The sequence below is a fragment of the Pongo pygmaeus genome, chromosome 11 (assembly GCF_028885625.2).
Source record: "Pongo pygmaeus isolate AG05252 chromosome 11, NHGRI_mPonPyg2-v2.0_pri, whole genome shotgun sequence".
Taxonomy (NCBI): domain Eukaryota; kingdom Metazoa; phylum Chordata; class Mammalia; order Primates; family Hominidae; genus Pongo; species Pongo pygmaeus.
Genome location: NC_072384.2, coordinates 14,718,339 through 14,744,630, shown reverse-complemented (window position 1 = coordinate 14,744,630; position 26,292 = coordinate 14,718,339). Strand labels below are relative to the sequence as shown.

The window sequence follows — 26,292 nt, the reverse complement described above, 5'->3', positions numbered from 1 at the left end:
ATTGGACTCTTAAGATAGGCAGCTGCTCCAGTGCACGTGTGTGCATTCCCTGGGCTTAGCAGCTCCTGGTCACCCTGTCTGCACTAGGAAGGCTCCCAATGAGTCAACGAGGAGGGTGGCCCCAGAGCAGAGGGCCCCGGGCACGAAGCACCTCACTCGCTCTCTCCTGCATCCTGCCACCCCACAAGCCACTCCTGCAGGCAGGCCTTCTGGTGAAAGCCCTGGAGGAGATCACAGTGGAAGGGGCCCATTTCCCTGGATAGCAACTGTCCTACCCAGGGGGGTTTCAGGAGGAGGATGGAGGGCACACAACACTGGTGGCTGGTGGGGCCCTCACGCTGGCTGACACAGCCACCTTGCAATCCTGGCACCTGAGCAGGACCAGGCAGCATTTGTCACGAGGTGTGGGAGGCAAGCAACAAGAGCAGAGTGTGAACAGCCTTCTTAAGTGCGGCTCCTGGCTGCCCCATCCTCCATCCCCAGCTACAGCCGCCCAGGGTAACTTCAGTTTCTCCAAGATTTTCTCACTGATTTTGGTTAGTTTCTGAAATGCACACTGCCTTCTCGCCTCCACAGCTCACCCAGGGTCGATTTTGGAGAGGGAGCCAGTAGCCCGTGCAGCACATGGAGGCCTGGAGCCCCTGACGACGGGTCTGGTGAAAACCATGCAGGGGCCACTCCCAGCCTTTCCATAGCACCACTCACTGGCCCTGCAGATCTGTTCTCTTCCCTGATGTCAGTATTGTTGCCTGGGGTCCTCCCTTGCCACTGCAGACAGAATCTGGCCACACTAGAGACAGGCCAGCCAGAGCCTCTCAAAGCAGTCTGGGAAGGTGAGACAGGGCCGGAGGCCTCTGGGAACAGCTGCACTCATGGGAAGCACAAGTCTTCTGAGCTCTCTCTGGAGATGTGGGTTTGAATCCCTCTTCCAGTATTTACTATCACGTGACCTTAGACACGTTCCTAACCACGCTGGGCTTCGAGTTCCAGATCTATAAAAAGAGACTGAATGCGGCTCGTGGTCCTGAGGTGGGTTCCAGGTGCAGAAACCGCCAGGCGCTGTGCTCCAGCAGGCCTGCGGAGCTCCTGGGTGTGGATTTGCAGCCGCAGAATCGGAGGAGGCCAGAGGAACTTCATGGACAGGCAGGCCATCGCATAACTCCATGCTCCACGGAGGAACATGCCTGCTGATGGACAAAGCACAAGTCACCACATAAGGGAACCCCAGCCCAGCCAGCATGCGGCCACCATGGGCAGACGGAAAGTGGCAGTTTGGGAGACAGCGGTGGCTAATGCTCTAAATCTGAACTGATCAAGTGCTAATTCCCACCTTAGGGCCCAGCAGTCCCACTCTGCAGCCCCATTACTGAGTTTGCCATCAGGGGAGGAAATGCTTTTTTCTCGCTTCCAGACACTGCTGAGCTTGTAAAGCCAGATACCGTGCTGGGCATAGGTGTCTGGCTCAGTGGCACCTCACCAGGAAGGAGGGAAGGAAGGCTCTGAGTTGGAAAGGAAATCTCTGCATTAGTGTCAGAGGGCTTCAAGACCAAGAAATTATGCCGATCGTGCCCATGAGACTTCACTTGTTCCCTCCTGCTGGTGAGGGCCTGGGCTATCTGGGTGACAACAGGACTGGAAATAATTTGCACAGAACACCTGGATGGCACTTGGGGCACAGTGCACCTGCAGTGACAGGGGGTTGCCCTCTTTTTATTGTGAGTTCAGGTTGGGGGTTGCGGGAGAGCTGTGGTGTGAGGCCCTTCGAGAGTCCTGCTGACTCATTAGGATACAAACCTTACTCAGACAGGTTTGCAGGGGCAACTCAGAGTGTGGTTTATGGGCTCAGTGCTGGACCAGCAAGTCCTGGGTCAGCTAAGCCACAACCCCTACAAGCTGGAGCAAGCCACAGGGATGGGGGCTGGGTTTCTGGAGGCAGGGAGAGGGCAGGGCTGCGGGTACAGGGGGCAGTCAGCTGAGAGCTGACCCCTGGGACACAGCTCTGGTACTGCTGACCCAAGACCTCAGCCCCCTTCACAGTTTACTTGCAAGCTGTCGAGAAGAGCCTCTGTGACCTGTGCACCTGGAAGATGCCGCTTCATCCCTGACCGCTGCACAGCACCTGGCTCCAGGAGGACAGGCAGCTTCTTCCATGTGGGGAGGCCCTGGCCCCATTTTTCTGGAAGACTGCATGCCCTGGAGGACAGGAATGGGGCCTGAGTCTACGCGACCCAACTTCCCAAGGAGAGTGACTTGGCTCCCATATGGTCAGCCTGGACCCCGCCCAGGGAGGAGGGAGACCTTCCCTCCCTGAGGAGTTGGAGACACAATGGAGCATGGGAGATGGCTCTGGTGGGCCAGAAACCAGAGCAAGAAGCTTCTTGGGTGGTTTTTAGTTTGTCAGGCCTGAGGCAGGGGTGGCCTTGGGTGGACAGGAGAACTCAGAGATGGAAACACGTCAGGAGCCTGCAGAGCTCAGCAAGGAGGCCGGCCTGAGGTGGGCACGCTTGTGGTAAGAGGCCAGGGGCCCTGGCCCTTCACAGGCTCCCCAGGAGAATCAGCAGCAGGAGGAAGGTGTGAGCAGCCAGAAGGGCTGCGCAGAGCCCAGGCTTGTGGACGGTGCCCTGAGAGGTCATGCTGTCCAGGGCTGGGGGCGTTTCCTGAGGAGGAGCCAAGGCGGGCTCCGGAGGGGGGCCCTCCGTCTTCTTCTGGTTAATCCAGTTGGTGAAGTCGGTGAGCCGGGTGAAGACGCTGGGACCAATGGGTGAGCAGCAGTCGAGGCTCCAGCTAGACAGCCCCATCAGGAACCAGGTGCCATTTAACGGGCAGACAAGGGGACCCCCGGAGTCTCCCTGAGAACAGAGAGGACATGGGTGGTAGGGACCAAGACAGGGAGGGACACATATTGTTCAGGGCACAGGAGGGGACCTTACACTTCTCCAGGATGGAATGTGGGAAGCAAGGTGTGCAGCAGGTGTCTCCACCGTCTGAGTGAGTGGCGCTCATCAGTCACCTGGGCAAGTTAGAAGCCCAGACCCAGGAGGGACCTCCTGGATCAAAATCTCAAGCACGGGGCCCTGGAGCTTCACTCCACAAAGCTCCCAAGGAGACCCTGGGCAGAGCCTCCATGCTGACAGTCACAAACCCATGAGAATAAGCAGGGGATTCTAGGAGATGGACATCCAGGCCTAGCCCTCCTGACCCCAGTGGGGAGAAGGCGCCGCCTGTGGTCCCCAGGGTGGCTGGGTGCCAGCCTGGAGGGCTGGCTGCACCTTGGCCTGAATCCTCCACAAAGCACTGCATCCCACCAGTATTTTTTTTTTTTTTTTTTGAGACAGAGTCTCGCTCTGTGCCCAGGCTGGAGTGCAGTGGCACAATCTCGGTTCACTGCAAGCTCCGCCTCCTGGGTTCACACTATTCTCCTGCCTCAGCCTCCCGAGTAGCTGGGACTACAGGTGCCCGCCACCACGCCCAGCTAATTTTTTGTATTTTTAGTAGAGGCGGGGTTTCACCACGTTAGCCAGGATGGATTCGATCTCCTGACCTCGTGATCCACCTGCCTCGGCCTCCCAAAGTGCTGGGATTACAGGCGTGAGTCACCGTGCCCAGCCATTTTTGTTCTTTTTTAAACTTTTTTTTTTTTAATTAAAATGGAGATGGAGATCTTGCCATGTTACCAGCTGATCTTGAACTCCTGGTATCAAGTGATCTTCCCGCCTTGGCCTCCAAGGTGCTGGGATTAAATTTAGTCCTGAATCCAGATGTCCTTGACTTATTAAGGTCTCTAGTGTTCCCTCCACTTCTTGGTTAAGCTTTTTAGAAAATGCCAGGCTGTGGGATGTGCTGAGGGGAAAAGAGGTGCTGCCCATGCCCAGCCTGCGGGTAGGGCAAGTGCCAGGGGCTCCCAGGTGAGCGCGGGCGATTGTGAGTGTGGCAGGGCCCCCAAGCGGGGAAGTCCCTGACATCATGGGCAGAGCACCCCCATCCCATAGGCCAAAAAGGGAATCCCAAGGAAACAAGCATCCTCCTGCCATCTGTGCAATCAACATGACCAAGCCTTTCTGTGTGCACACAGCACTGAAGAGGCCCCGAGGGACATTCCACATGAACAGATATCACAGACATGGGGTGTGGATCGGGGCGGCCTGGAAGGACCCCAGAAGGGCTGCTCTAATCCTAGAGCTTCTCTGAGCCAACACAGAAGGAGGGGCAAGACCTGACTGTGCCAGCCCACAGCCTCGTCAGTGGGCAGGGAACCCATGGGACCTGGTGCAGATTCTGTCTGATAGGATGGTTCTGGCCTGAGCCCCATCAGGACACAACTGCAGGAGAAGGGATGGCAGAGGCTGGCGGGAAATGGTCAACAGACAGGACTTGCCATATCTGACCCTTTCTTTCTGTCTAAGGAAATGGGGCAAGGCAAGGGAAGCAGGCCCAGTGGTGCACAGTGGGCTGTTGGTGTCAGGAGGCTGAAGGGCCCCTCCAAGGAGGACAGCAGAGAGCAGGAGGGGCCGCCCATGGTGTCTGATGGAGGATGCTGCACCAACGCCTGACAGCATGGCTGTGGTGAGGACGGAGCCCAGGAAGCAAGAGATGGCACAGGCAGGCACCCTGGGGTGAGCTCTGCTGGGATGGGTGGGGTGGGAAGAGGTTGTGGGGAGCAGAGAGGGTGCCTGTAGGGCATTTTGTGATGGGAGTCATCGAAGAATGTTTCTGCACCATGAGGTGACCAAAGAGAGAGAAATAAAAAGAGGGAGGCGCAACAGAGGGAGAGGAGGCCGGGCACGGTGGCTCACGCCTGTAATCCCAGCACTTTTGGGAGGCTGAGGCAGGCGGATCACTTGAGGTCAGGAGTTTGAGACCAGCCCAGCCAACATGATGAAACCCCATCTCTACTAAAAATATAAAAATTAGCTGGGAGTGGTAGTGCATCCCAGTTACTCGGGAAGCTGAGGCAGGAGAATCACTTGAATCCGAGAGGCAGAGGTTGCAGTGAGCTGAGATTGCACTACAGCACTCTAGCGTGGGCGATAGAGTAAGGCCCTGCATCAAAAAAAAAAAAAAAAAGAGGGAGAGGATCCTGCAGGAGTCCTCCTGGGACCCACAGCTCCCAAGAAGGGCAGGGCCTCTCCAAGCTTGACTGTGGCTGTGACCCCTCACGCTGGGCAACACAATTCCTCTCTGGGCCTCAGTTCCCCGCACTATAAAATGAAAAGATTACACATAGTGGGAGAAGACATTCATAATATATGAACATATCCAATAATGGGCTCATATCCACAATAGATAAAGAACTCCTATGATTCAGAATGAAAGGCAGACAATCCCATAGTTGGCAAAAAACTTGCAAGGACAATTTACAAAAAAGGCAATAAACATATGACAAAGAGCTTATCTTCACCAGTCACCAGAGAAATGCACATTAAAAACCACACACAAGAGTTTATATGAAAATGGCAGACAATCTGAAGGACTGGCAGCAACAGGGTGCAACCTGAACTATCACTTACCAGCTGGTGGAAATGCAAATTGGTACAACCAGGTTGCAGAGTTTCTCAGATGATCAACGAGAGATGAACATGTGCATGTCTCATGGCAAGGCAATTCCATTGCCAGGGCGACCGCCAACCACAATGGGAAGCTATGTGCTCTGAAACGCACACACCAGGACGTTCACAGTGATTCCATTCGCAACAGCCTCAAATGGGAACCACCCAAATGCCACCCACACTAGAATGGATGAGTAAATTGCAGTGTCTTTGCACAGTGGAATAGCATACGGCAATAAAAATGAACAATACAGACTGCACGCCAGATGGATGCATCCCACAGACACAACATTGACTGATGGGACCAGGCAAAAGTTTGCATACCATATGGCTTCACTCAGCTAAAAGTCCCCACATGAAGCCATGGTGCTTTAGAAAGCAGGCAGAGTTATCCTGCGGGAGTTAGCGTCAGGAATGGGCATGGATGAAACCCATGGATGCCGGGTACATGAGTGGTCAGTCTCTGAAAATTCCTCCACAGGACACTTGTACTTTTGCCCTTTCCTGTGCGTGGTGTGCTTCAATAAGGTTTCTTTTTTCTTTTTTTTTTTCTTTTTTTTTTGTTTGAGACAGAGTCTCACTCTGTCACCCAGGCTGGAGAGCAGTGGCATAATCTCAGCTTACTGCAACCGCCGCCTCCCGGGTTCAAGAGATTCTCCTGCCTCAGCCTCCCGAGTAGCTGGGATTATAGGCACGTGCCACCATGCTCCGCTGATTTTTGTATTTTTAGTAGAGATGGGGTTTCACCATGTTGGTCAGGCTGGTCTCAAACTCCTGATCTCAGGTGATCCACCCGCCTCGACCTCCCAAAGTGCTGGGAATACAGACGTGAGCCACTGTACCTGGCCAACAACGTTTCTTAAAAGATACAAAGAAAACAGATGGGCCAGCGCTTTTGGGGAGTTTCTGTCCTGGCTCTGACACCTCAGGCTTGGCTGGGCTCAGGAACAAGTCGGGGCTGGGGCAGGGTCCACAGGAGACCCTGTGGCAGAGGCCCAGGGCAGCACAGGGGAGAGAGATTGAGTCCACTACTCGGCAAATGGCCTTTCCTGTTATGAGGTCCCCAGCGCACAGCATGTCCTCGTGGATGGTGTAGTCACTGCTGCTTGGCTGGCCGGGGTACTGGGGCTGGAAAAAGGATCCGCAGACACTGTTGTCCATGGCACCGACCTCTGCCTCCTGAAGTTGGAAAGGCTCAGGCAGGAAGACTGGGAGGAGGTGTCAGATGTGGGCCACAGCTGCAGCTGCAGCCAGAGGGAAGCCCTCCCTCCCCAGCCTGCTCGCCCAGGGAGAGCACACGAAGATGAGGGGACAGCCAAAGGGGGAGGGCCTGCAGTAGGAAGAACCAGGAGGGAGACCAATGTGGCTGCAAGGGAGCAGGCATGGGGTGAAGGGTGAGGTGCAGCCGCCTCGGGGCCCAGAGCAGAGGCCCTCCTAGCCAGAATGTGGTGTTGGAGGTGTCATTCCAAGCACACTGGGACACAATAGAAGGGTCAAAAACAAGCCCTCTGGCTGCTAAGAGGAGGCAGAGCTGGAGGCAGGGAGGGTGGCAGCTGGAGTGCCAGCCTGGCCGGTGGCATGCCTAACAGGTGCTGGGTGGGCTTGAGCAGTGTAGCAGTGTGACACATCAGGCACGGCCCTTCCTCAAGGAGCAACTGGTCTGGGGACACTTGGGCTCTGTTTCCAGATGTTACTCCCAGATCTGGCCTGGGGTCCCCATGTGGGAGCAGCATGATGACAGAGGCCCACTCCTGCACAATGCCTGCCCTGTGTGGGCCTCATGTGTCCTTGGGGGCTGCTGGTGTGTGGAGAGAGAAGGATGACTGGAGCCCAGATCTCTCTTCAAGGTCGGTGGCTCTCTGCTCAGTAGCTGATCCAACTAACTGGTGACTTCCCCAGGCCCTAGCTCCTCCTTTCCCACCTGGAGAATCTTCTCTGCCTTGATTCTTAGAGAATGACAGTCCCTGGGAGTCATTCAGGTGGGAAGCAGGCAGATCACCTGAGGTCGGGGATTTGAAATCAGCCTGCCAACATGGAGCAACCCGTCTCTACTATAAATACAAAATTAGCCAGGTGTGGTGGTGCATGCCTGTCATCCTAGCTACTCAGGAGGATGTGGCAGGAGAATCGCTTGAACCCGGGAGATGGAGATTGCAGTGAGCCAAGACTGCACCACTGCACTCCAGCCTGGGCAACAAGAGCAAGACTCCGTCTCAAAAAAAAAAATAGTTTGAGAATGACAGTCCCAGGAGGCTGTCTTTGGAGGGCCGGCTGCTCTCATGACTAGGGCCATGTGACTGACATTCAGTGGCCAAGGCAGGGAGGCCAGCTCTGGCCTGTTCATGGAAGAAAGTCCTGTCCCAAATGCCTCCTCTGAGATATTCTGCCAGATCATGACCCCACAAATAATGCCAAATTGCCATTCTACTTTTTTGCACTCATCATTATATTTCCTTAAATCAAAAGCATTCACTCTTTTGCTAGAGTCTTTGCCTAACATTTCTTCCTTCTCAGTCTACAAATATACAAATATATGACAGATATACTGGGTGAGCAGTGAGGTTCACATTCACAGAGGTAAGTGTTCTTGAGCCATAAACACCTGGACCAGAGGACAGGCCTGCTCTTTTTTTTTTTTTTTTTGAGACAGAGTCTCGCTCTGTCGCCAGGCTGGAGTGCAGTGGTGCGATCTAGGCTCACTGCAACCTCTGCCTCCCAGGTTCAAGCGATTCTCCTGTCTCAGCCTCCCGAGTCGCTGGGATTACAGGGACATGCCACCATGCCCAGTTAATTTGTGTGTGTGTGTGTGTGTGTGTGTGTATGCATATATATATATATATATATATATATATATATTTTTTTTTTTTTTTTAGTAGAGATGTGGTTTCACCATGTTGGCCAGGATGGTCTCGATCTTCTGACCTCGCGATCCACCCACCTCAGGCTCCCAAAGTGCTGGGATTACAGGCGTGAGCCATTGCGCCCGCAGGCCTGCTCTTACTTGCTACTGATGCCCAGCACCTTCCACAGCCGTGGAAGCTCCAGTGGAGTTTGGTGAGGCCCTGGAGGAGGTCAGACGGCAGCAGGCCCTTGTAGTCAGGGTGGAGTCAGCAACATTCAGAACCAGGGAATCCTGAATGGCTCAGAGTCAAAGAGCCCAAGTACCTTCCTCCAAAAGTGGGAGAACCTCAGGTGGCTTGACCCATGTCAGGGGGAATTGTGACACTCAGGAGGACTGGCAGAGCCCCGAAGCGGCCTCCCGCGCCTTCACCTGCATTGCCTGCCCTGCGCTGCTCACCATCCTCGGTGACCATTCCCCAACCAGATATCCAGCAGGAGCTGTCAGGGGCCAACCACGTGGTTGGTTCCAGAAGGCAGGCAAGGAGGATGTGGGAGCTGAATTCCACATGACGGTGCAGCTGCAGCAGAGTGATGTCACTCCCCATGTGGTGCAACTTGTTATAGTCAGCGTGCACCATGATCTTATTCACTGTCATCTGCTGGCTATGCTCCGTGGGATGGCTTAGCTGGTCGTATCCAAGCAGGATCCGGTAATCGGGTTAGTGGACCTGTTGTGGGGAGGCTCCTCTGAATGCTGGGCCGGCACCCTCACCCCGGCTGCCCACCTGGAAGGCACCCAGACCCCACCATCACTCTGGGGTTTCTCTTTCCTCCCTTCCTTGTGTCAGATAGCCCTGCTTTGCTCTTGACACAAGCTTGAGGGCCTACAGCCTCAGGACACTTGGCCTTGGATGATTCCCAGTGGCTTTCCCAGCATGCCCCAGACTCAAAGGAGTAAAGAATCTTAGTGCAGAAAACACTGGGGGTGCATTACACTTCACCCCTTCATTTCAGAAGAGAAGAGACTTGGCTCATTCCTAGCTCTGACCAGAACCCTCCCAAGGCCCCATGACCTACAGCAATTCTGAAAGACCCTATTTCCCTAGCCAGCATGCTCCACCCACTTCTCCCCAGTTCTCACACACCACCTTCTCCAAGGCTGCCCCACCTGGTGACAGGAATTCAGTAGGTATTTGTGAAGCACATGGAGGAGCTCATGGAACTGAACTTCTTGTTTCCAGAAAACGAGTGACTTTCCAACCCACAGGTCCTGGCTGTGTGGTTCTCCTCCCCCCACAGGTCCTGGCTGTGTGGTTCTCCTCCCCCCACAGGTCCTGGCTGTGTGGTTCTCCTCCCCCCACAGGTCCTGGCTGTGTGGTTCTCCTCCCCCCACATGCCTGCATCCACCTCCCCCAAGGCCTCTCCTGCTCTGAACCCCTGTCTGGTGCAGGGTCTACCATGGTCTTGGGCTTGCGCCTCACTTTCCTGACAGAATGAGAAGCCTCAGGGTGGGGCTTGTATTTCTGGGTACCGCACAATGGGCCTCACTTGAGGCCTGGCACCTGTGGATGCTGAATAAATAAGTGGGACCTGAGGAGGATGCTACAGCCAGCTATGTCCAAGCTCTGGCTTCCTGGCTCAGAATTTGACATCCTCCCTGACTCCCTTTGGGCACACAGTGAGCCCAGGAAGCACTGGAGGAGTAACTCAGTCTCCCGACCCTCTGCCTCACACCTCCTGGGACAGAGACCATCTGTTTCATCCCTCCCTCTGGTCTGTGGGGACAGTGGCAAACAATTCTCCAGAAGTGACAAAACGCCCCTGGTGGCTGGACATACAGAGTCGCAGGACCCTTCTGGGGAAGAATGTGCCAGCATATGTGGGTAGCCAGGACCTAGGGGAGTCTCCGGCAGGTGTTCCCCAGACAGCCTGCAATAAGCCCTGGCTGGAAGGGGCCAGGTGCTCGACCATGCATGCCTGGCCCTGGGAAGCCCTGGGACTGTCACTCTGTCTTATCACCTGAAGCGTGTGTCAAGTGTGTGGCCTGGGACACTGCACACCCACTACTATTTACACAAGAAAAACCGAGGCCCACTGAGATTGTGTGGGTGGCCTAGAGCTGGGCAAGATGCAGAAACCAAAGTTCACTCTGAGTGGAACATTAGGATTTTGATTCCTAAAGTTTACAGCAGACGGAGAATGGGCTGGAGGTGGTTCTCTTTAGAACAAAAGTCTGTTTTCCTCTATTTATTGATAATCCCAACTATAGTGAGTTAATTTTCATTTAGCTATTTATTTTATTTTATTTTTGAGACAAGATCTGGTTTTGTGGCCCAGGCTAGAGTGCAGTGGCACAACCACATTTCACCGCAGCCTCAACCTCCCTGGGCTCAGGTGATCCTCCTGCCTCAGCCTCCTCAGTAGCAGGGACCACAGGCACGCCCCATCGTACTTGGCTAATTTTTATATTTTTAGTAGAGATGGGTTTTGCCATGTTGCCCAGGCTGGTCTTGAACTCTTGGGCTCAAGCAATCCACTGGCCTTGGCCTCCTAAAGTGCTGGGATTACAGGTGTGAGCCACTGTGACAGGCCTTAACTATTTATTTTTACTTTTAATTATTTACTTATTTTCAGACAGGGTCTCATTCTGTCACCCAGGGTGGAGTGCAATGGTGTGATCACAGTCACTGCAGCCTTGACCTTCCAGGCTCAACTGATCCTCCCAAGTAGCTGGGACTACAGGCACACACCACCAGGCCTGGTTAATTTTTGTACTTTTTGTAGAGATGAGGTGTCTTTGTGTTGCCCAGGCTGGTGTGGAATTCCTGGACTCATGCAATCCTCCCACCTTAGCCTCCCAAGTACTAGGATTACAGGTGTGAGCCATCACACCCGGCTCCATTTAGCTATTTCAAAGTAATGTGCATGTAATGAGACAACCACACCATCTTAGCAGGTTGACCAATGTGAGGTGAGGTGGGGTTGGGGAATGCCCAACCCCAGAGTGAGAGATGAGGTAGGAGCCTCTGCTTGGGAGATGCCACACAGTTGGTCAGGAGACTGGAACAGAGTGACGAGCAGGGACAGCATTCCAGGCACAGGGCACTGCTGGGTCAAAGGCAGGACACCTGGGGCAGCAAACTGTCCCAGAACAAAACGTACAAAGGAAAGGCTGCGCCCTCACTTTGGGCTTCCCTCTTGCATGCACTCCCACAGCAGGGCCCGTGGAGGGAAGATGCACCTTTGGAAGCAGTGAGCAGCAGAGGCCACCCAGTTGCTGTCGATGAGGGCAGCTCCCAGATGTGCCTGCCTAGGTAGAGGAGACTGGCCTGCCATGGCCACCGCTCAGGCTCCGCCCTCTGGCCTCCAAAGATCTTCCCGATGGGCCTCCCGGAGGAATTCCCGCTGAATCTGGTCTTCCCACACACTGTGGAGACAGCCCAGCAAGGAGGTGCCTGCATGAAGGACGCCAGCCCCTGGTGCTCCCAAATGTCAGGATCAACAGGACTCGGGGCGACCAGGCCCCTCCTCTCACTTCACAGGAGGGACAAGTCCAAGGCTCAGGGTAAAGCCACGTGGCCCATGTGACAGCACCACCTGAATGACCCGGGAGCACACAGCCCATTGCCCCCTGTCAGGGGCAACGGCCCGTGGGGCTAGGGGGTGAGTACTGGGCCCGACTTTTCCCAGGCCTCAATGCCGTTTGTGATGGCGCAGAAGCTGCCTGCTACAGAAGGGATGCACTGCTCCACCGCGCGGCCCCTAAGCGGCTGTGTCCTCCCTTCCAGGCCCTGTGTTCTCCCAGACTGAAGCGAACGAGAGACACTCCGTCCACAATCCCGTTTGCAGTAGCATTTCCCCATCCTGGAAATGAGGGTGTGTGGGGCGCTGCCCCACAGGCCCGTGGGGCACTGGACTGCAGAGGCCTGAGATCCAACCCGGCAGAGCCAGCGGGGGAGCGCCCCACCCTCTCCCCTCCTTCCAAAGGCGCCTTCCTCCCAGGGCCCGAGAGCCAGACCTGGCCTGGCTGGGCCCTCCTGGCGGGTGTCCGCGTCCGCGTCGGGCGGAGGGGGACGGCCACGAGAGGCAGGCGACCTCTGCTCCTCGCTCTGTCTGGGCCACCCCTGCCCGCTCATCTGCAGAGAGGGACGAGGTGGACTGGGCGCACAGCGGCAGGAGGATTGGCCAGAGGAGGGAGGCGGCCAGTGCGCAGTGCCCCCGCCGGCCCTGGCCTGAGCCCTCTGCCCCTGCGTCCCTCATCCGGCCGGTGGCCTGGGCGTCCCCGACGGGGCGGAGAGCGCGGCGCGTGGCCAACCGCGGGGCTCCAGGAAACCGCCTGCGTCCATAGGGGCGCTGGGACCGGATCTCGCGAGCGGCAGGTGCGGGGAGCCCAGGTCTGTAGGAGGCAGGGGTCACTGGAAACCCCCAGAGCGTCACAGGGCCCCTCCCTCCAGGAACTCCACTGTGCAGGGGAGACATGAAGGCAACTATGGCCCAAGCCCAGAAATATACAGTAATGATAAGAGGGCAAGTGCTTACTTACATCACGTCATCCAGCATTTCCAGCTTGCTTTCCGAGTTCAACCCACTCCTCCATAAGGACGCCGGCTCGTGGGAGTAGGTCAGGCCCACCAGGGACGATACAATATCCTTTTCTTAAACTCCGGCATACCACGGTCATGAGAGGGCTGTGCCATCTCAGTCACAGGTCCCTCCACACTCAACAGGAGGGTTATAGACAACAGCTGGCTGGCAGGGAGTCATCTTAGAATTCTACCTAACAGCCCAACCTCCGGCCTCCAGTGACGCATGTCCCTCCCAATCCCCAAAATGCATTCAGCATACCTCAAGGTTACCAAGAGCCTCATCCTGTTACTGGAAAGGGACCTGATTCAGACATCAAGAGAGGGTTCTTGGATCTTGCAGAAGAAAGAATACAGGCGGGTCCATAAAGTGAAAGCAAGTTTATTAAGAAAGTAAAGGAATAAAAGAATGGCTACCCCATAGGCAGAGCAGTCCTGAGGGCTGCTGGTTGCCCATTTTTATGGTTATTTCTTGATTATATGCTAAACAAGGGGTGGATTATTCATGAGTTTCCAGGGAAAGGGATGGACAATTACCAGAACTGAGAGGTCCTCCCCGTTTTAGACCACATAGGGTAACTTCCTGACCTTGCTGTGAACTGTCATGGCACTGGTGGGACTGTCTCTTAGCATGCTAATGTATTATAACTAGTATAGAATGAGCATTGAGGACCACCAGAAGTCACTCTCGTTGCCATCTTGGTTTTGGTGGGTTTTGGCTGGCTTCTTTACCCCAACCTATTTTATCAACAAGATCTTTATGACTTGTATCTTTTGCCTACCTCCTATCTCATCCTGTGACTTAGAATACCTAACCCCCTGGGGGCTGGGCACGGTGACTCACACCTGCAATCCCAGCACTTTGGGAGGCCGAGGCAGGCGGATCACCTGAGGACAGGAGCTCGAGACCAGCCTGGCCAACATGGTGAAACCCCGTCTCTACTTAAAATACAAAAATTAGCCAGGCAAGGTGGCAGGTGCCAGTAAATCCCAGCTACTCGGGAGGGTGAGGCAGGAGAATAGCTTGGACCTGGAAGGCGGAGACTGCAGTGAGCCGAGATCACACCACTGTACTCCAGCCTGGGTGACAGAGCTAGACTTTGTCTAAAAAAAAAAAAAAAAAAAAAAAAAAAGGCCGGGCGCGGTGGCTCACGCCTGTAATCCCAGCACTTTGGGAGGCAGAGGCGGGCGGATCACAAAGTCAGTAGATCGAGACTATCCTGGCTAACACGGTGAAACCCCGTCTCTATTAAAAAATACAAAAAAATTAGCTGGGGTGGTGGTGGGCGCCTGTAGTCACAGCTACTCAGGAGACTGAGGCAGGAGAATGATGTGAACCCAGGAGGAGGAGCTTGCAGTGAGCCAAGATCTCGCCACTGCACTCCAGCCTGGGCAACAGAGCGGTGAGACTCCATCTGAAAAAAAAAAAAATGCTTAACTTCCTGGGAATGCAGCCCAGTAGGTCTCAACCTCATTTTACCAGCCCCTATTCAAGACGGAGTTGCTCTGGTTCGAACGCCTCTGGCAATCTCATTAGAGTCTCAACTTAAAATTCAAAATCTCATCATCTAAATCTAAATAGAATTATCTCATCAGCTCAAAATCCACAATCTCATCATTTAAATACTCCAAATAGAATATGGATGAGGTTCCCAGCTGTAATCTGCTAAACACAGCCCTTGAGCACAATTCTTCCTCACCTGTGGACCTATGAAATTAGGTCCAACATTCTGCACATACAATGACAAGATGGATATAGCATAATGCTCAAAAGGAGGTTGGGGGAATGGACAGTGAAAAGCAGTTACTGGTCCATAACAGCTTTTATATCCTTCTGGACAAACTCCATTAAGTTTCAAGGCCTGGGAGAAAATTCTCTGTGGCTCTCAGCTCTGGTCATCCTTCCTTTTTTATGCAAAGTAGCACATTTGCATCCAAGTAGTTCTATTGCCTTGCTTCCCTCAAGTGGAATTCTGGGGGCCTTCTTTCATTGTGTACTTTCTCTGTCCCTGTCAGTATGAGCTGGGAATGTTCTGCTGACATAAACATCTTAAGAACCTCATAGTCCTTTCACTTCATTAGATAAAGTCACATGCACAATCTTTTTGAGATAGTCCCTCCTCCACCTGGGCCTCCTGCTGAGATGGCAGCGGGCTTGGGGCCCTCTGTTGTGACTATACCTCAATGTCTTGAAAGGGCCCTTTGATCGACTGACTATTCTGACCTCTTGGTCTTTCTGTGGTCTTAGCAGAACATTATAGTGTCAACCTTTTCTCTGTGCCATGGTTTCAGCGACCATCTCTGACTTTTAGCATCTTTTGACATCTGGAGAGGCTAAGAATTTTCAAAACCCTCCAGTCCTGGTTCCTTTTGGCTTAGCAGTTCTTCCTTCAGTTTATCTCTCTTCCTTCACATTTTGCTGTAAGTAGCAAGATGAAACCAGGTAGCACCTCAAAGTGTTGCCTAGAAATCTCCTAAGCCACATGAAACTGCCTTTGCAAAATTATAACTGTAAGAGAAATCTGACAGTTGACTCCATCTTGCTTCTGACCTCCAAGCTGTCCTTGGTCATTCCTGGGGCTAAGCCAAGCTAACTTTGAGAAGAATTTAGTTTATAGTTTAATTTGAAAGCAAGGATAATAATAGTTCCTCCCTAAAATTAATCCCTTCCTTGCTCAGGGACTGAAAACCACCTTTGGTAAGACTAATGAAAGGCCACAAGAATAGGATTTTGGGTGGGGACTGAATTCTGATGAGATAGGCATAGTTTCTATAATCCCTTACAGCTCAGGAGTCATATGGCCAGAGGTCACAAGATTTGTGACTCTCCCGATTGCTCCTATAGATAATGTCACTATTGTAGAACCTAAGATTTTTTTTTTTTTTTAGATTTTTCAGACTGACCCCACCTAGACTTGTGACTCATGTCTCAAATGGCCCTGTGGCACCACCCAGAGGTGGACTCAGTGCACGGGGACCATTTTCCACACCTCTATAATTTCATCCCCAGCCAATCAGCTGCACTTATTCCCTAACCCCCTGCCCATCAATTGTCCATAAAATCCCCTGGCTTCTGAGCCTTCAGGGAGACCAATTTGAGTGAGAACGCCAGTTTTCCTGTGTGAGCTGGGCTTGGTCAATGAAAGTCTTTCTCTCCTGCAACAGCATGGTCTCAGTAGATTGATTTTGTCTGTGCAGCAGGCAGGAAGAACCTGTCTGGTGATTACACATATGTGCAAACAAGACCCTGAAAGTTTGCTCCCTACACAGCAGCTGGACACAATTTCTGCTGTGATGCCATCAGGATCTACCCCATTTCCAGTAGCATACCCCCCACCTGGTGAGCTGTCAACCATGGAAGCCTTAAATTCTAGATTTCTATGCACAGTCTATCCAAGGAAATAGAGGCTTTCTCTAAGGTAGTTTAAGTTTTTTAAATGATGTTCCTTAAAATATTTTCAGACCCCATCCACTGCCCAGTTCCAAAACTACCGGCATATTTTTAAATGTTTCTTACAGCAGCACCTCATTCCTGAAACCAAAATTCCTATTAGTGTTCTGTTGCCATGCAACAAATTACCACAAACCTCGTGGCTTAAAACAACACAAATATATGACCACGCCATGCCCATGGGTGAGGAGTCTGGCATGGCCCAACTTGGTTCTCTGCTGAAGGTCTCGTGCTCAAGGTGTTGACTGGCCACAAGCTCTCTGAAGGCTCTGCAGAAGAATTTGCCTTCCAGCCCATTTAGGTTGTTGGCAAAATTCCGTTTCTTGCAGTTGAATGACTGAGGCGCTCATTTGCTTGTTGGGAGCCACTGTCGACTCCTAGAGGCCACTTGGCTGCTTCCCACAGGCCCTCTCACAATACCGCAGCTTCCTCCTTCAGGGGTAGCCTCAGGATCTCTGGCATCAAATCCTTCCAAGGCTTTGAATCTTCGACTTCTCTTGTCTGTGACCTCTAGACCCAGATACAAAGGACTCCCATGATTTGCTCTGAACTTTGAAGGACATCACCCTTTCTTAATCAATAATCTCCCTTTCTTAAAGCGCTATATGGTTAACACAGTCACAAGACTGATAGACCATTATATTCACAGTCCCTCCCACCCTTGTGGGGAGGAATTACATAGGATATGGGTTGTTGAGGGTTATCTTAGAAATCTCCCTACCACAGTCTCCTATGAGACAGATTCTGCTAACGCAGACACAAGATGCAGAAAAGTAAATTGATAATTTCATTTTTTTATTTTTTATTTATTTATTTTTTTGAGACGGAATCTTGCTCTGTCGCCCAGTTTGGAATGCAATGGTGCAATCTCTGCTCACTGCATCTTGCACCTCCCGGACTCAAGCCATTCTCCTGCCTCAGCCTCCCAAGTAGCTGGGATTATAGGCACGTGCCACCATGTCCAGCTATATTTTGTATTTTTAGTAGAGATGGGGTTTCTCTATGTTGGCCAAGCTGGTCTCGAACTCCTGACCTCAGATGATCCACCCATCTGGGCCTCCCAAACTGCTGGGATTACAGGCATGAGCCACTGTCCCCAGCCCTTTTTTTTTTTTTTTTTTTTTTTTAATAGTTTCATTCTTGTAGCCCAGACTGGGGTGCAATGGTGCAATCTCGGCACACTGCAACCTCTGCTTCCTGGGTCCTGGGTTCAAGGCTGATCTTGAACTCCTGACCTCATGTGATCCACCTACCTTGGCCTCCTAAAGTGCTGGGATTACAGGAGGGAGCCACTGCACCTGACCAATTGATGATTTCAATGTACTGTGAAAAGAACCAGAATAAACACAGGCAAAAGAGTCTCAAGTTTACACATGGAACAATGATGTATTTCTAACTTATCTACTTTTATCTACCCTTTAAAAAAATACTTGATCTTTTTATACTCTCTGAACTGTTTTTTTTCTTTGTAAATCATACATCTGATAAAAGGTTAATATCCAGAATATTTTCTTTTTAAACTTCTACAACTGAACAACAAAAATCAAAGAACCCAATTCAAAAACTGGCACAGAACTTGAATAGACATTTCTTTTTTTCTTCTTCTTCTTCTTTTTGAGACAGAGTTTCACTCTTGTTGCCCAGGCTGGAGTGCAGTGGTGTGATCTTGGCTCACTGCAACCTCTGCCTCCCAGGTCCAAGCTAGTCTCCTGCCTTAGCCTCCCGAGTAGCTGGGATTACAGGCACCCACCACCACGCCCAGTTAATTTTTTTTGTAGTTTTAGTTGAGACAGAGTTTCACCATGTTGGTCAGGCTTGTCTTGAACTCCTGACCTCAGGTGATCCACCTGCCTTGGCCTCCTAAAGTGCTGGGATTACAGGCATGAGCCACTGCACCTGGCCTTGAATAGACATTTCTCTAAAGAAGATATACAAATAGCCAATACCATATGAAAAGATGCTCAACATCACTAATCATTAGGGAAATGCAAATGAAAACAATGAGATACCACTTCACATCCCTTGGGATGACTACCATTAAAAACGTAGAAAATAAAAACCGTTGTTGAGGATGTAGAAAAACCGGAACCCTGCGCACTTCTGTTGGGAATCTGAAATGGTGCAGATGCTGTGAATGCCAGTTCCTCAAACAATTGAACATCAAATCTAAAAATAAAACTTAAACTTCACTTAAAATTTAAACATAAAATGATGGCAGTTCCTCAAAAAATTAAACAGAATCACCCTTTGGTCAGCAATTCCTCTTCGGGGTATACACCCGGAAGAATTGAAAGCAGGGTCTCGAAGCGACAATTGTCTGCCTGGAAGCATCATTCACGAAGCCCAGAGGTGGAATCAACCCAAGTGTCCATCTGTAGGTGAATGGATAAATAAAATGTGGTATAAACACACAGTGGGATAGTATTCACCCTTGAAAAGGAATGAAATTCTGATGCATAATACAACGGCTGAACTTTAAAGACATTATGTTAAGTGAAAGAAGGCAGCCATACCAGCACAGGCACTGTGGGGCTCCACTCCTATGAGGTGCCTCGAGAGCCCAGAGTCCTAGAGACAGGAAGTAGAATCGTGGGAGCTGGAGGGAGGGGAATGCAGAGTTGGTGTTGAATGGGGACAGAGAGTCAGTTTGGGAAGATGAAAAAGTCCTGGAGATGGACGGTGGTGATGGCTGCACAACAGTGTGAATGTACCTCATGCCACTGAACTGTACAGTTAAGACTGGTTTAAAAGACAAATTTATGTTATGTATATTTTACCACAATTTAAAAAATACTGGAAAAAAGTAATGTGCCCCTCCCCAATATAGCCAGAGGATGAGACTGAGAATTATGTAGGGAAGCTGGAGCGGGTGGGCAAGGCAAGAAGCCTGAGGGTGGCCACAGAGGAGGCGCCCGGAGTGGGGTGTGGAGGTGTCACACAGGGTGGGTGACACTGGACGGGGCCAAAACACACTAGGCAGGTGGGTGAGGACAAAGGTGGCCTGGCCCCGGGAAGCTGCAGGAACACTGTCTTCAGGGAGGTGAAAGGGGCTTTGGAGAGCTGGGGTGCTGGAATGCACTGCCCACCATCTGGGCTGTTCCTCAGGCATCCAGGGACCACACCTCCCACACCATGTCACCTCACAATGATGCGCATTGTCAGTTTGCAGATGAGGAGCCTGAAGCCAAGGAAAACCCACCTCATGTGGGGAGCATGGGCGTGGGCAGGCCTGCTGGCCACCTGCCCCTCTGTGTCCTGCTGCTGGTCCTAAGCACCACCCCACCTGCCTGGCCCAAGCTGCTCCCAAGGGAGCTCAGAAGACAGATATTGTTCAGTCTGGTTAAGGGACAGGGTTGCCACCGTCACAAGCTGGGTGGGCCTACAGAGCAGGAGGTTCCCAGTGACAGCCTGTAGTGCATGAGCAGAAGTGGGACTCCAGGCAGGCTGTGGGCACCCAGTGGGGCAAGTGCCCTGAGGCCTCACAGCCACCCCTGCACTCCCCCTCACAGACGAGGTGCTGGCATCACCCAGTGGCACAGTGACCTGCAGGCAGGTTCAGGGCAGCACTGGGCCTCAGCGGAAGGGCTCTGGTGACCACTGCCCTCATGGCCTCTCTCCACGGGCTCAAGGTGCCCAGGGGCTGTGCTCTCCCATGCCATGCCCTGCATGCCAGACCAGACAGCGCCTTCCTCTTCTCATTGCATTCTCACCTCTGTCCCTGTTTTCCGGGAATAAGTTGCTCTGAGCTTGCCACGAGGTGGCAGCGTTAAACTGTTTTATAAGGGCCTAATCAGCTTGTAGGCCCAGGACCTAAAATCACAGCCCCAAACCCTGGACTGGTACCTACTCTTCCCTCCATCAGCAGCTTCAGTTTACCTGTGGCTCCCGCATCCCCTCCAAGCCATCCACACCACCCCAGACCCGCAGGAGCATCCTGTTTCTCCTCCTCCCCTCGGGAGGGAAAGCTCACTTTTTCTGGGAATCTCTTTAGCGCTCAGTGGGGACTTTCGAGTTCCCTCTCTTCTTCTGTGGGTCCCCGGGTGTGCCAGCCACCCTTCTCACGGTATTCATCAGTGTTCTCCAGAGGCACAGAACTAATAGGAGATATATATATATATAGATATATATATATATATAGATATATATGGGCATTTATTAAGGAGAACTGACTCACACAATCACAAGGTGAAGTCCCATGATGGGCCATGTGCAAGCTGAGGATCATGGAACCCAGTAGTGGCTCAGTCCAAGTCCAAAAACCTCAAAAGTAGGGAAGCCAACAGTGCAGCCTTAAGTCTGTGGCCGAAGGCCCGAGAACCCCTGGCAAACCACTGGTGTAAGTCCGAGTCCAAAAGCTGAAGAACTAGGAACCTGATGTTCAAGAGCGTGAAGCATTTAGCACAGAAGAAGGATAAAGGCCAGGAGACTCAGCAAGTCAGCTTCTTCCACCTTCTTCTTCCTGCTTTTTCTAGCCACGCTGGCAGCCTACTGGATGGTGCTCACCCACATGATAGGTGGGTCTTCCTCTCCCAGTCCACTGACTCAAATGTTAATCTCTGCTGGCAACACCCAGAAACACCCAGAAACAATACTTTGCATCCTTCAATCCAATAGAGTTGACACTTAATATTAACCACTAACCACCACACTCACCTTCCCCGCTGCTCTGCAAGCACCGTTGGGGCAGAGGCCACGTCTCACTTGTGTTGCTGACGGCCTGGGCAGTGGGAGATGTTGCTCTCTGAGGCCTCTGTGACTGCCTCCTCCTCCCCAGCCACAGTGATGGGGCTGGCAGAAGGCAGTGACCACCATTCCAGAGAGATGCTGTTGCAGGATCAGGAAGAAGAGAGGGGCAGGGCTGAGAGGCGTCATCCCACGCTGCGCACCCCTGTGCAAGGCCTCCCATCTGAGACTGAGGTTGGTGTCACATGGTCCCCTGATGCCTTCTGATCATCTACAGGAGCGCAGACTATGTTCCATTCTATGTTGAGAGTAAGGGGTGCCGCTACCCTGCCTGCATGTTGTCTGAGAGAGGAAAGTGCTCTTACTCTTTGGAGGTAGTTCCAGAGGACTCGGGTCACTGATGTTGAAGGCAAAGCATCCCTTCCCTGTCTCAGCTATATTTGAAGAAACCTTCAGTGCCTGCCTTGACAGAGCAGGTTCCAGTAAGTGGCAGGTGAAGACACTTGGAGAAGTGGAGCCGTCCACTCCTGCTGGCATCAGATGTGCTGGTGCTACAGGGATGGTGACAACAGATGGCTGTCCAACCACATGACCAGGCGGGGAACACAGCTCCTTATGCTACCTACAACGCAACACATCTAGATCCAAACAAGAACCCGCCTCCTCCTCAGTGCCGACGGTCCAACTCCAAAGTGGTGCCTGAATGAACTTAGCAAACCTCACAGCACTTGACGGGAGATCGGCCCACCCTGTAGGGCCTAGGCTCCTCTGAGGGTCCGGTGGCCACTCCAGCAGGGCCTTCTCACATGCTGCTGGGGAGTGTAGGGTGGATGCTGTGGAGGGCAACGCGGCGCATCTCGCACAGCTGACCATGTGATTCCTCCTGCTAGAGAAACATCCTGGGTGAACATTCTGACTCCACCTAGCAACCTTGTCACTGCCCTGCTTGTAAGACTGGAAAAAAGCAAAAACATCCATCAAGGAACAGCAGAGAAATAAGTGGTGAGGTGCCCAGAGAAGGGAACACTGTAGAGCATTTTCATAGAATGAACTAGGCCTGTGAATGGCAAAAGCGTTGGCCCGGAAGGTGGGATGTTGAGTGGAAAATGCCAGCAGTAGAATGAAGCAACCATACCAAATGTAGCATAAATGCTATATATAGTTCAGGGACCATGTATTTGCAGCAAAAGTTCAAAAATATGGGCAGGAGGAAGATACGGTAACTTCAGGGTGGATACTGTGCAGGGCGGGAGAGAATAGGCCAGAGGATGGTGACAAAGGGGTCTGTAACTGTATGTGAGAGGCTTTGCTATGTTAAAAAATGTATACAATATGTAATATATGTTTACATATAAATATATTTGGATCTAGTTATATGTAACATAAAACGTTATATAAAAATAATTGGAAGCAGGCCAGATGTGGTGGCTCACACCTGTAATCCCAGCACTTTGGAAGGCCAAGGCAGGTGGGTCAATTGAGGTCAGGAGTTCAAGACCAGCCTGGCCAACATGGCAAAACCCTGTTTCTACTAAAAATACAAAAATTAGCTGGGCGTGGTGGCACGCACCTGTAATCCCAACTACTTGGAAGGCTGAGGCAGGAGAATCGCTCGAACCCGGGAGGTGGAGGTTGCAGTGAGCCAAGACTGCACCACTGCACTCCAGCCTGGGCAACAGAGCAAGACTCCGTCTCCAATAATAATAATAATAATAATAATAATAATAATTGGAAGCAAATATGGCAAAATGTGAACATTTGCTAATCCTGGATAGTGGGTCCATGAGCATCTGCTAATCCTAGTCTGCATTTCTCAGTGTATTTCAAATACTGCACAGTGCTAATAAAAGAACAAAGTGTTTGCTATAAATTTTTTTTTTCTAGAGATGGAGTCTCACCCTGTCACCCAGGTTGGAGTCAACCCCAACCTCCTGGGCTCAAGCAATCCTCCTGCCTCAGCCTCCCAAGTAACTGGGACTACAGGCATGCATCACCAGGCATGGCTAAGTTTTTAATTTTAAAAATTTTTTGGGAGAGACAAAGTCTTACTATGTTGTCCAGGCTATTCTCAGACTCATAACGTCAAACTTCTGGCCTCAAGTGATCCTCCTGTCTCGGGCTTCCAAAGTGCTGGGATTACAGGTGCGAACCACTGTGCCTGGCCTTTTCAGTATATTTCAGATAGGTCACAATGCTAATAAAAGAGTGCTTACAAAGCGTTTGCTGTAAATTAATTAATTTTTTTTTTTTTTTGGACGAGTCTCACTCTGTTGCTAGGCTGGAGTGCAGTGGCACGATCTCAGCTCACTGTGACCTTCAGCTCCCTGGTTCAAGTGATTCTGCTGCCTCAGCCTCCCGAGTAGCTGGGATTACAGGCACACACCACCACGCCCAGCTAATTTTTGTATTTTTAGTACAGATGGGGTTTCACCATGTTGGCCAGGATGGTCTCGATTTCCTGACCTTGTGATCTGCCCACCTCAGCCTCCTTAAGTGCTGGGATTACAGGCGTGAGCCACCGTGCCCTGCCAATTAATATTTAAAGTTAAATGAACACAACAGGCCGGGACCTGCATGGCAGGAGTGCTCCAAGCAGTGGGGCAGCGTGTGGGTGGACTCGGCTGGGCATGGGCGGGGTGTGCTGAGCAGAGGACAGTGGGTGGGGCAGCTGCCGCCCTGCAGGGAGGGTAGCCACAGGGCTTTGCAGACCAGGACAGCAGCTGCGATGACTTTAATTATCATCCAGACTTCATGGACCTTCAGGAAGCTTCAGTGGGGGTGGACATGGTGGTCAGAAGAGAAATATGGTCATCGGCTAAAGAGGCTTTTCAAAGGCTTCACATGTGTGCTAAAATCCAATAAAATAAACTCCACCACTCAAGTCAGTGGATAAATAAAAAGTCACTCTGTCATGAGAAGAAGGGTGATAGAGATGCTAGTATGTGTAAGAGGAGAGCCTACACACGCTAGAAGAAGCAGGAGGCAGGCCAGCTGCATGCCAGGAAGAAGGACCAGATGCCATTATCATCCTTGCCAGCGCCCCCAGGTGCGTACAATCATTAAATTTCTCCTTCCCAGAATTGACTGGGCACCGCTCTGAGCCAGCAGTCACCATGTGAAGTGGGACTGGGATATGGGGCCAGAGAGACCCAGTGTGGTAGAGGGAGTCTGGCCAGAAATTGAAAGAAAGGAGGGGGAAATATTGGGGGACTATGGGAGCTGTCAGAATTAGTTTATCTTTAGCAGTATATATTATTTAATTATTTTTTAAAATCCAGGTTTAACCAAGAGATGCAGCAACATTCCAATATCCTTTGATATGGATTGGAAATCTAATTGCAAAGATGTCAATATGCTCAAGATCTCTCAGATCTCCAGGAGTGTTCCAGAAAAGCATCATACCTCTGACACTCCTGATCAATTTAAAACCTGGCTTTGGAGGAGCACTCCTCTTCCCTACCTCTGGCCCATCACAAGGACACTTCCCTCTGCTTCCAGGACTCCTCTAGCCCATCGTCTACCTGGATGTTCACTCTGTCCTTGCAGATGCTGAGTTTAGTCTTGTTGCTCTGCAGTTTAAGTTAAGTTGCTTCTCTCCACCTTCCTGTCACAGCCAAGGAAGCCCATGTGAAATGCCATGGCGTGGCCCTGGCCTCTGCTCAAACTGAGTCTTTGGCCTCGGATTTCCTCCTCATCTTTTCCCCCCATCTAAATCCACTGGCCTTAAAGACAAGCCATTTAATAACCTTCGGTCTGGCATTTGCCTCTCTGCACAATAGGCACTGAGGGTACACCGGTGGGCAGGACAGACACAGCCCCTGCCTTCATGGAGCTGATCCTGATAGCAAGGTTAGGCATAACATTAAACATTAAGAAAAATTGTAGTAAATGGTGTAAGGGGAATAAAGGGCAATATATGAGTACAGGCATACCTTAGTGCATACAAGGTATGTACCATAATAACTGATGAAGGTGGCTACACTAAACAACAAATTTTCCATGTAGATGAAACAGCTTTCTATTGAAAGAAGATGCCGCCAGCCTGAGCAACATGGGGAAACTCCTTCTCTACTAAAATACAAAAAAAAAAAAAAAAAAAAAACCAGCTAGGCATGGTGATGCATGCCTGTAGTCCCAGCTACTAGGGAGGCTGAGATGGGAGAATCACCTGAGCCTGGGAAGTCAAGGCTGCAGTGAGCTGTGATTACACCACTGCACTCCAGCCTGCATGACGAGAGTGTGACTCTGTCAAAACAAACAAACAAAAAACAAAAATAAAAACAAGAAAGAAGATGCCATCTAGGACTTTCATAGCTAGAGAGAAGAAGTCAATGCCTGGCTTCAAAGTTTCAAAATAACAGACTGACTGTCTTGTTAGGAGTTAATGCAGCTGGTGACATTAAGTTGAAGCCAATGCTTATTTATCATTCTGAAAATCAGAGGGCTCTTAAGAATTATGCTAAATCTACTCTGCCTGTGCTCTATCAACGCAACAATAAAGCCTGGGTGACAGCACATCTGTTTACAGAACGGTTTACTGAATATTTTAAGCCCACTGTTGAGACCTACTGCTCAGAAAAAAAGATTCCTTTCAAAATATTACTGCTCATTGACAAGGCACCTAAGAGCTCTGGTGGAGATGTATATAAGGAGGTTAAGGTTTATGTGCTTGCTAACACAACATTCATTTTTCAGCCCATGGACCAATAAGTAATTTCAACTTTTGTCTTATTAAGAAATACATTTCATAAGGCTATAGCTGCCATAAATAGTGATTCCTGTGATGGATCTGGGCAAAGTAAATTGAAAACCATCTGGAAAGAATTTACCATTTTAAATGCCAATAGGAACATTCATTATTCATGGTAGGAATTCAAAATATCAACATTAACAGGTGTTTGGAAGAAGTTGTTTTCAACCCCCATAGATAACTTTGAGAGGTTCAAGACTTCAGTGGGGGAAGTAACTGCAGATGTGGTGGAATTAGCAAGAGAGCTAGAATTAGAAGTGGAGTCTGAAGATGTGACTGAATTGTTTCAATCTCATGATAAAACTGTAAGAGATGAGGAGTTGCTTCTTATGAATGAGCAAAGAAAGTGTTTTAATAAGATGGAATCTACTCTTGGTGAAGATACTGTGAATATTGTTGAAATATTACATCCATTTCACTGATAAGGCAGCAGTAGAG

General features: G+C 51.0%; 1 protein-coding gene across 3 annotated transcripts; it reads right to left on the bottom strand.

Moving 5' to 3' along the window:
* Window positions 1–1,661: 1,661 nt before the first annotated feature.
* On the bottom strand, window positions 1,662–11,817 carry LOC129031727 (serine protease 40-like). Of its 3 annotated transcripts, none has more exons than XM_054478351.2 (4): window positions 11,629–11,817; window positions 8,818–9,115; window positions 6,579–6,674; window positions 1,662–2,849 (listed from the first exon to the last, which is right to left on the bottom strand). In XM_054478351.2, the coding sequence occupies exons 2-4, from the start codon at window positions 8,953–8,955 to the stop codon at window positions 2,535–2,537; spliced, it is 549 nt and encodes a 182-aa protein (XP_054334326.1). In that variant the 5' UTR covers window positions 8,956–9,115; window positions 11,629–11,817; the 3' UTR covers window positions 1,662–2,534. The 3 variants fall into 3 exon arrangements, with proteins under 3 accessions (XP_054334326.1, XP_054334325.1, XP_054334327.1); XM_054478350.2 differs by having other exon boundaries at window positions 6,579–6,725; window positions 8,845–9,115; XM_054478352.2 differs by having other exon boundaries at window positions 8,845–9,115.
* Between the last annotated feature and the right edge of the window lie 14,475 nt (window positions 11,818–26,292).